General features: G+C 35.7%; 1 protein-coding gene across 2 annotated transcripts in view; it reads left to right on the forward strand.

Moving 5' to 3' along the window:
* Positions 1-10,515, forward strand: part of prkcg (protein kinase C, gamma) — a 33,393-nt gene extending 22,878 nt beyond the window's left edge. The window contains exons 11-17 of one of the 2 annotated variants that reach the window (XM_052577474.1): positions 1,498-1,589; positions 1,962-2,024; positions 2,110-2,248; positions 3,978-4,058; positions 4,160-4,267; positions 4,460-4,600; positions 8,363-10,515. In XM_052577474.1, the coding sequence (XP_052433434.1) occupies positions 1,498-1,589; positions 1,962-2,024; positions 2,110-2,248; positions 3,978-4,058; positions 4,160-4,267; positions 4,460-4,600; positions 8,363-8,524 (786 nt within the window). In that variant the 3' untranslated portion in view covers positions 8,525-10,515. Of the gene's footprint in view, positions 1-1,497; positions 1,590-1,961; positions 2,025-2,109; positions 2,462-3,977; positions 4,059-4,159; positions 4,268-4,459; positions 4,601-8,362 lie in introns of those variants that run through there. The other variant, XR_008157274.1, reaches the window with a different exon arrangement.
* The last annotated feature ends 261 nt before the right edge of the window (positions 10,516-10,776 follow it).

Consider the following 10,776-nt stretch of genomic DNA (forward strand, 5'->3'; position numbering starts at 1 on the left):
ATATTCATCTGGTCATTTGATTTTAAAAATGGCTGGCACTATGAGTTAACCCATGTAAAATAACACCTTTTATTAGGCTTCCAATATGCCAAGATTCTTCATCACATCCGCGTGTTCATCATGTATCTAAAGAAATGTTTTTTTTTTTAAATGGAAGGAAATGCAAGGTTTGTATGCCAGATTAATAACTGTATCAGTTATGCAGTAAAGCTGTTCATAGTTAAAAATGAAAGCATCACCTTAAGTATTCCTCCTTCACCTCAATAAAAGGTTGTTTACTTTGGTGTAGATAGGTACGGACTGATAGATTCAATTAATTTGCCCTGAACAAGGCTGTTAGCAATCTTGAGAAGGAGACGCATCAGAAGAACAGATTGCTTTTACAATATTGACTAACAGAGTTTATAAAATGTCAACATGAACAATAGGTGAACAGAATAACGGAAGCTTCTGACAATGTAATAATTATATTCTTGGAACGCTGTCATGTGAGTCCTAAACTGGCAACCTGGAACAACCTGCTTAATAAAAGGTTATTCAACGATAATTTTTTCTATTTCATTCTGACAGGATAAATATTTTTTGTAACTAATGAATCTGGAGGGCCTTTATGCAATGTTAGTTGCCTCATTTTGCTCTGAAAAATGACTTTTCATAGTGCTAATTGTCTGACCTCTTTCAGCAGACACATATTGCAAAGTGGCAATCAGCCTAATGAAATACATTGGCAGCTGCAGTATTGAAAGAGAGAAAAAGAGGAGTGTGTGTGTGTCTGGCTTTAATGGTTTGTGAAGGTTTGAATTACTCTTGTTAAATCACTTGATTTTTTTCCCCCCTGTCGATTGAATTTGTAACAAACACTCAATGTGACTGTTCGGTAATTACTTCTTTGTGCATGTAAACTGTGTCCCATTGTATCAAGTGCATGAAATAGAGTTTCCTGTCAAAGCTATCTCTTGCCCAGTGAAAAATGCAGCGTCCCACTGATCAGAAGTGCAAGCCCTACAGATACCAGATGCTGTAGTCAGATGCCTCTGGAGATAAAGTGTAGGCTGTTATCTTGCCTTGGCTGTAGGTGACAAATACTGAAGCAACTGAGAAAACGTGCTGGCCTCAGCTTACAAACACAGAGTTCACTCAATTCATTGTGCAGGGTGTGCAAGGGCAGTTAGTTTCATACTACAGTTAGTGTTGTTAATTTATTGTTTTTGAAAGAAGTCTGTCATATATTAATTAAGGATGCATTAATTCAAAAATAAAGTACAATAGTATGATATGTCTGCTCTTGTGTGATCACAAGATCTTGTTTCTATTCATTAACTTGCAAAAAAATATGTCTTTAAATTTGACTGATTGCGAATCTGCTGTGGTATTGGTTTTATTATTTACTTGTACAGCATGAGAACAAGCAAACTGATTGATGATTCATTTTTGATTCCTATTAGTATTGCGAAGCTGCATATCTGCTGATTGCTGATAATCAGTTTTGTGTTGTAGGATCGTCTGTATTACGTCATGGAGTACGTGAACGGTGGTGATCTTATGTTTCACATCCAAATCGTCGGCAAGTTTAAAGAACCGCATGCAGCGTAAGTTTAGCACTTCTCTTCTGTAATAATTCTCTCAAAAATGAGCATGTGCCGAAAATGTACTCATCCTTAGGCCATGCGAGATGTAGATGAGTTTATTCTTCATTGGAACAGATTTGGAGACATTTACTGTTACCTCACTTGCTCACCACTGGGTCCTTTGCAGTGAATGGGTGCCGTCAAAACGAGAGTCGAAACAACTGATAAGAACATTACAATAATAACCCAGTACTATTGCTTGTTTTTTCACTTTTTATACTGTTAAAGTACCGCTCGGTCCTGTTTCTAAGTTCATCTGTTTGGCATCATTCTGTCCTGCAGTGGAAGGATGTGTGTTTAATGGAGTTAATGAGAGATTTTTCATGTTGGCAGGTTCTATGCTGCTGAGATCGCGGAGGGTCTGTTCTTCCTGCACAACAAAGGCATCATATACAGGTACTAGACATGATGACAGTCTCCCTCCACAAATACACCATATGTTACAGTCACTTAATATTCTCTCTCTTTCTCTGGTCTGCAGAGATCTAAAGCTGGACAATGTCCTGCTGGACAGTGAAGGACACATAAAGATAGCAGACTTTGGGATGTGTAGGGAAGGCATGATGGAAGGGGACACCACTCGGACCTTCTGTGGCACACCTGATTACATCGCACCTGAGGTTTCCTTTACTCCATCTCCATCCTTCTGCTCCCGTCTGATTCATCTGCTCTTCTTCATGACCTCGGCTCTGTGTTTACATGAACACTGGGTGGATGTGCGCAGTCAGCACATGTCTGTGTGTATGTGTGTCTACATGTCTCTGTGTGATTTCGTTTAGGTTCACTGCGGTGTTTACTACACGGCGACATGACGGACATCCCGCTCAAGTGATGTATGTGCTAAATCCTCAATGTTTGTGTTTCGCTGTGTGACGGAAAGGCGATGTGAATGTGGGTCTTCTGAAGCCCAGTATGTGTCAGTGCTGTATTAACCCAGCAGTTAAACTGGCTCACATTGATCACATTATATAAAAAAAAAAAAGAGAGAGTGAGAGAAAGCCATTGATCTTTGTGTCCCTGTCATTTTGAAAAGATGCAATATGTGTCCCTGCAGGCAAGGAAATTAATCGCTCTTTCTCACGCTGTGACACACACACTCACAGCTGACACAGACACACTGGCATATTTATTGTGTAATTATCTTTAATATGATTTTCATGAGCTTATCTGCACATTGAGAGGGCTGTAATAGCATCCATCTAACTCTGTAATGGGAATATTTCTAATTTATATGATTTTGAGAATATAACATTATGAAATTATGAAGTATTTAGCAAGGATGGGCAAAATTTCTTTAAGTTTAGGAGTTGGAATGTGAGTTTAATTGGTCACATTCCAAAGGATGTTAAATTGAAATGATGGGAAGTGTAATTTATTGAATTGCAATTCAAAGAAATTCAACAGTAATGAACAGAGGACCTAGAGGACAAGAACAAACTTACCTTGATCTCTTCTTGAAGTTTCCATCTTATCATCCTGCTTCATGTTGTTTGGCTCCATTTTGAAGAGTATTCTGTGAAGTATATTTAATAAATATGTTATATTCAAATGTGTAATTTATTGATTGTATTTAAGTGCCTACTGTATACTACCCAAGTTTGGGGTCGGAAAGTTTTTTTTTTTTTATGATTTTGAAAAAAGTATCTTTTGCTCACAGTAAAAGCAGTAATATTTTGAAATAATATTACAGTTTGAAATAACAATTTTCTATTTTAATAAATTGCTGTGCTGCAAAGCTGAATTTTAAGTAGCCATTTTTCCAGTCTTCAGTGTTAAATGATCATTGTAATGTACTGATTTGCTGCTTTAGACACATTTTATTTTTTACTATTATTAGTTTGGAAGTTTTTTTTTTCTTTTTTTTTTTGATGCATTTATTTGAAAATTACATAATTTGTAGTATTACAAATGCCTTTGTTCTCATTTTTGAACATTTTAATGCATCTTTGCTGGATAAATGTATTTTTAAAAAATCTGACTCCAAACTTTTGAATGGTATTTTGTCATATTCAAATTAAAATTTTAATGATATACATATTTAGGAAATTCAGTATATGTAAATGCAAATATAATAATGGTAATATAAATTAAATTGCATCAAATTGTAATATCATCTAATGTTTTCAGAAATATCACTTTTTTTCTACATGATAGCATGTTTATTGGTGATTTATATTGAATGCAGTTATATTGAAATGTAATTTTACTTCCTTAAATTCAAATTATAATTGTGTATCCTGTTTGCTAAGAATTAAGTTGGAATTCAAAAGGCATTCTAAATGAACACATTGGAAAATCTCTGCCAATATAAAAAAAGAAATGGTTCTAACAGATTTGTGTTGTTTTCAGATTGTGGCGTATCAGCCGTATGGTAAAGCAGTGGACTGGTGGTCATATGGAGTCCTGCTCTATGAGATGCTGGCTGGACAGGTCATTTTCATCCCGTGCTTCTCTGAGCCTTTAATTTTGTCCTTTTCTCAGTAGATCTTCATCCCCGGCACACTCTCCCTCTCTCTCTCTCTTTTTATCAGCCTCCTTTTGATGGCATAGATGAGGAGGAGCTGTTTCAGTCCATCATGGAACAGAGCGTTTCATATCCGAAGAGTCTCTCTCGGGAGGCTGTGGCCATCTGCAAAGGGGTAATCTACTAGATGTTCTTTCATCTCTGCTGCCTACATACTTTCCTTACAGTGCATGCACAGGGCAATCTATCCCATCTTTAATACTACCACAACTTCTAAAAGTTTACTTAAATTAGCATACAATTGAATTTCCATCCTTTCTGTATCTCTGTTTTTCTAACATTCTTTCTCCATCTCTTCCTCTCCCAGCTCCTCACCAAAAACCCTGCTAAGCGTTTGGGTGGAGGAGAGGATGCAGAGAGAGAGCTGCGGGAGCATCCTTTTTTCCGCTGGATAGACTGGGACCGACTGGAGAGACTGGAGATACAGCCTCCCTTCAAACCCAGAACTGTCAGTATCACCTATCACAACACCTGTCTCTGTGTGTGGGTCAGGCTTTACCCCAGAAATGCCCCACAAATAAAAACTTCTGGATTATTAAACATGCTCAATAATGTCTTTACGAAAATGTACAAATATAAAAAGCTTGCTGTCATGATTTGGTTTTGGGGTAGGGGACACCAAAAAAATAAATGTCTACATAAAAACAGTAGAAAAAAAAAAGGAAATTCCACACCATGAAAAAAAAAAGTTTATTAAATGATAAGTACGGGTGGATTGGTAAATAGACAGATTGATTGATTGATTGATAATGTTATATGATAAACATTATATAATAAGCTTCCATTTAGGGACAACTACTGGGGATAAATCATTCATTCAGTAATTATCATTCAGGGCATCCAAGATGTAGGTGGCTTTGTTTCTTCAGTAGAACACAAAAGATTTATAGCTTAAACCATTGCAGTCAATCAGTCGTTTAATGTACGTGGATGGGAATCGCAGCTAAGACATACAATAAACCAAAAAAAAAAAAAACATATACAAAAAAAAAAAAAAATTAAACCCAGCGGCTCTTGATAGATTGAAGTGTAAAGACACAAAACAATCAGTCTGTGCAAGAAACTAAACAATATTTATATTGTTTATACCTCTGAATCACGTAATGTCAGAACTGTTAGAACTCTCCTGTGCATATTCCCAGAAGCAGGTGCGTGAGGCATCTTCTTCTTGCTTTATGGAAGATTGCATTACCAGTGGTGTATAAAGTACCTGAAAGTAATACTCAAGTGAAAGTAAAGATATCTTACCAGAAAATGACTTTGGTAGAACCTGAAGTCACTGTTTCGAATATTACTTGAGTAAAAAGTATGTGATAAAGTATGTGATATTTATTGTACGTAAGTGCGAAAAGTATTATTTCAAATCTTAAACATACTTAAATATTGAAAGTAAAAGTACAAGTAATTGCACAATAAAAAAAGAATCAAATAAAAAAATATGTAAAAATGTTCATACACAACTTGAGTAGTAAGATTGTGTTCAGTTTTAACTATTTCTTTCATTTTGTATTTTTGGGAAATAAGAAGCATTTCATCTGTTATTTAGTGTCTTTCATTCCAACATAAGAAAAAGCTGAAATGTTAAATTAAAACGGCTGATTCATTCAGATACAAATAATTTGACCCGATTTGACCGTGTTAATGAGTGAATCACTGAATCGTTTATTCAACCGATTTGTTCAAAATGCTGATTCATTATTTAAGTAAACACCGATTTACTGAACTTGTATAAAATTATTATTAAATGTGTTCATGCATCTGGAGAAAAACTTAACTCTTTGTGTGAAGTAGATTAAATTAACTAGGATTACAATAAATTATATAAATAAGCATACATAATAATTTTGCGATCTAAAAATTTAGAATGCCAGAAATTTTGAGTTTTTATAGATTAATAAATCAATGTGAGTGCACTCTGTTTGTGGTTTGGTAATATAGCCTACTTAACAATGTCAGATTGCTCATCATTACAACAACATTTTCCATATTATCGCAGACAATGTTGTAAATCGCACGTGAGCAAAGGTGTTTTTATGAGTCTAACTAGCAAACGCCAGACCACTGATTCGTCAAACCTGCTTTCCTGCAGTATGTGTTCTTCTGACCATTTTGTAGTAAGTAACTAATTAGGAGAGATGTATCAGAGTAAAATTATGCACTTTAATTAGGAAATGTAGTGGAGTAAAAGTAAAAGTTGGCTGAAATATAAAAATATAAAAGTAAAGTTCAGATACTCACAAAAACACTTAAGTACTGTAACAAAGTATTTTTACTTTTTAACATTACACCACTTTGCATTACTGCCATCAATCTCTCAAGTGGACCATTGACACTCTATCTGAAATCTCAATTAGGGGTGTAAATGGTCCATTTGAGAGATAGGTGGCGGTAATGCACTTATAAGTCTGCAATCTGCCATAAAGCAAGAAGAAGAAGAAGACGCCTCATGCACCTGCTGCCGGGAACCATAGACAATAAAAAAAAATGGATACAGCAACCCCATTGGATTCAAAAGAGACAAGTGAAGTCAATTAGAAGCACGCACTTTCTGGGGGTTGAGTGTACTGTGCAGACTCAAACTGAGCTTGATGACGTAGATGTCACGTGAGCAACCTGTCTGACAGTTGTAATTCTTCTAACTGCTGTGCAAAGTGAAATCTGAATCACCCACCAAATCTTGCAGACGTTGTTGAACAAATTTGGCCCATTGCTTTTAAGGACTCTCTATGGGCTTCTCCCTTGACCTTATGCGTGCATGTCCCCCCGATATCCTCAAAGACAGTAAAAGATTTTCTGCGAGCTTCTGTGCGACAGAGAGTCGCAGGTTATGACACAATCGTTAGCCTATTTTTTTTTTTTTTTTTTTACAAAAACTGCTTCTACGGGGCCAAAACGTAAGATACAAGGTAATGGGTCCTTTTATACATTTTTGTGTTTCTTTAGAAATAATTCATGGAAAAATTGAGTCTTTAAATGCCTCAGATGTAAAGTTATTCACTGTCAAAGTGACGCCAAAATGAATGGGAGTCAATGAAATGCTAACAGCAGGTGGGGGTCCGCTAGCCAACGGCGGCGCCCAGGGCTGCTTCAATAAAATATGAAACCCTACCCCCCTGCCGAGAACGCACACAGGAGAGTTCTAACAGCTCCGACATTGCGTGAATCAAAGGTAATCTCATGTCTATTTTTTTTTTTTATTATTATTGTATGTTTTAGCCGTGATTCCCATCCACTTACATTATAAGACTGATAGACTGCAACGGTTTGAGCTAAAAATCTCCGTTTGAGTTCTACTGAAGAAACAAAGTCACCTACATCTTGGATGCCCTGAAGGTACTTTTCATGGGTGAACTATCCCTTTAAAGGGGTAGAATTTGCTTGGGTTAAAAAAAAGATAATTAAATTATAGATATATAATATATATTATACATTTTATTTCACAGCAAACACATTAGCTTTTCATTTACTTATCTTTAGTACAGTAATTATAATTTACTTTACATAGAATCAACAGAAGTTGTGGTATTTCCTCATTTTCTTATGGAGATAAATGTTGTACAGTACTGTGTGTGTGTGTGTGTGTGCTCTTGTTTTTGTGACATCAGGATGCAACTCTGTATAATGACATGGGTATGACACAGGTATTACAAGGAGAGGGTGACTTATGAGGACATAACCCATGTCCCCATTTTTCAGAACGCTTATTAAACATACAGTCTAGTTTTTTTGATAAAGTAAAAATCCAAAAAGTTTCCTGTGAGGGTTAGGGTTATGTGTAGGGTTGGTGAAGGGCGATAGAATATACAGTTTGTACAGTATAAAAACCATTAAGCCTATGGGATGTCCCCACTTTTCACAAAAACAAATGTGTTTGTGTGTGTGTGTGTTTACCCGTAGCCATTTAACTGGAAGTATATTAATGTGCTCTGCCTGCTTCTCCTTATTATTTTCCGCATGCATTACTGGTGTTGTCTTTTAAAGACGGAAGAACCAAAATAAACCTGACCCTTATTGCCTGTAGCTCTTTGCCCATATTACTCATGCTAATCTATGTGGATATTATGCTGTGTGAATGTATGGGAGCACAGCAAATAATTAGAGGTGCTCTGAGTTCACAGAGCTGAACTTACGTCAACAGCATCCACTTAATTTGCTTGGCATTTAATAGAAATAAACGTAACCCAGCTGATTCTATTTGTCATTCCCACAGGGAGGCAGAAAAGGAGAGAACTTTGATAAGTTTTTCACATCCGCCCCCTCCGCCCTCACGCCATCTGACCCGGATGTTCTCGCCGCTATAACTCAAGAGGAATTCCAAGACTTCACCTACATAAACCCGGAATTTCCTCCCTCACCCCTAACAGCTGTCTGAGAAAACCTCAATCAATCCACACCAAACCATATTTTCAATTTCTGCTCCTGTTCACAATTTTAACAATGGTGACCAAAAAAAAAATAACAATTATGTGTAATTTGGCTTCAGCTTGCTTACAATAGGTCTCAATTAGACCAACGATCACCTTCTGTATCTATACCATGCAGATTTTAATCATCTTAACGGTAAAGCAAACTAAGCATTAATAATATTTAGCCAGTCCACTCTGAGAGTATCAGCCTGAATTATTTAAGGGTCATGAATTCATGCTATTATCTCACTAGACAATAGGATCTTATTGGATATGCCTTTGGATGCTAGTAGTTGCCATGACATGATTATATCTGAGTGCACTATAGAAACCAGCATGAATATGATTTGCCACATGTTTTAATGTTCACTTCAAGCTGATTATTTAGTCTCAGATTAATGAGTAATGAGTGTCTGCTTGTCTTTGTGTAAGATCCTGTTTGCTCTGGTTTGGTTTAGGTGATTAAATATGTGCAGACAGGTAAGCAAATACTGGTAATTCTTCCATCTAGCAACTGGTGTAGAAACTCTGCATTACGATTTAGGAGTCAAACACATGAGAGCTAAATGCAAGAAAAAAATTAAAAGAAAGAAAGATTAATGCTTCAGCATTTAAACTACTTGTTTGTGACATGAATGTTAAGAGCAGATACTCAATATCTCTGTAGATGTGTTTCTCTGTAGAATTTAATCCAAATATGATTCTATACAGACTATGAACGTTTGCATCATCTTAGCATTTTACAAAAATAAGTCCTTGGGATCGATGTTATTAAAACAAATGACTTTATGAAACATACAAATTCAGATATTTATGATTAATCCATATATTTATATGCATATATGTATAAAGTATGTGTATTATGTATTATAAAATATATATAATTTTAATTCAGAGATTTTTTATGAACATGTTAAACCATATCATCGATATAAAATAAAAATGTTGATGTAATCACAATGTTTTGCAACCTAGTGTGAAGAAAATGTGGTTCCAACCTTTGAAACCAAAATTTTGTTTATAGTGCATAGCATTGCTAAAAATGTAAGTGTTAATTATTATATAACCAAACTGGTCTCAAAACAGCTTTCAAAATATAAGATTTTAGTGTTATTCGTGTGAAGCTAGTATGAATATGGTTATTTAGACACTGTGAGATCTTGAGATCAGCGTGCAGTTGTCTTTGCATAGTGAAAAATCAGGATACCTGATCTGGACCCCGAGTCTGCTCCCTGACCAAAATGTCTGTCTAATACAACTTGAAAGTTGCACTGATGACAAAATACAGAAAAGTGGGAACATTTCATGCACTATGTGGGAAGGACAGTTTATGAGGATTAAAAGTTTAGGTAAAAAGAGATGTGTGAATGCGGAATGTAGGTGACTGAAATTTATTTATTATTTGAAAAAAAAAAAATTGGATGATCACTGCTTGATACTGTTCAACATTTCCCAGCCTTTTATTTATTTGCTGATATTGTGGTTATGAAAATGGGATACTTTGTAAATCAGTTCTGCTCCTGGAGATTGACTGTACAGTACATTTTTGCAGATTGGTTCCAGCAACAGCAAACCTGCCAAATGTTCAGTTGAGCCCAACCAGTTAACAGCTGTGCTTGTTTTTAGGTTGGAACTAAGCTCTGTAGGTAGATCTACAAAAGCTACTTAAATATTAATGTACTAATTAGTGAAAAAAAAAAACTCTATGTATTGATGTAATTATTCTATATGCTGTGTCTCTGTTTGTTTCCAGTCACAATAAACGATTCAACCTCAGTATCAAAAATAATTTGGTTAAGTGTTATAGATAGATAGATAGATAGATAGATAGATAGATAGATAGATAGATAGATAGATAGATAGATAGATAGATAGATAGAAGCATTGCATAATGATTTTGTATTGAGTTGTTTTGTTTTGTGTTTTCAAAGTGCGAAAATAAAATAGATGACTTAAACAGAGTCCTTTTTTTATGTTCACTCCATCCTTCACCTGTTTGGTCTCTTCTCACTGGTCACGTCTCTTGCGTCTGTGTTCGTGCTGATGAGACGGCAGACCTTTATGCTCATCTCTAAATCTCAAGACTTTTTCTCTCCACTTATCGCTCCGTTAGTGCTGTCCCGTGGGCTTGAGTGATATAACAGGATACCCTTAGATACCCTGCCTATTAAAAACTACCCTAACCTCCTTACTGTAACTGTCTTCATTTCTGTCACTC

Source organism: Carassius gibelio, chromosome B16 (genome assembly GCF_023724105.1).
Source record: "Carassius gibelio isolate Cgi1373 ecotype wild population from Czech Republic chromosome B16, carGib1.2-hapl.c, whole genome shotgun sequence".
Classification (NCBI taxonomy): Eukaryota; Metazoa; Chordata; class Actinopteri; order Cypriniformes; family Cyprinidae; genus Carassius; species Carassius gibelio.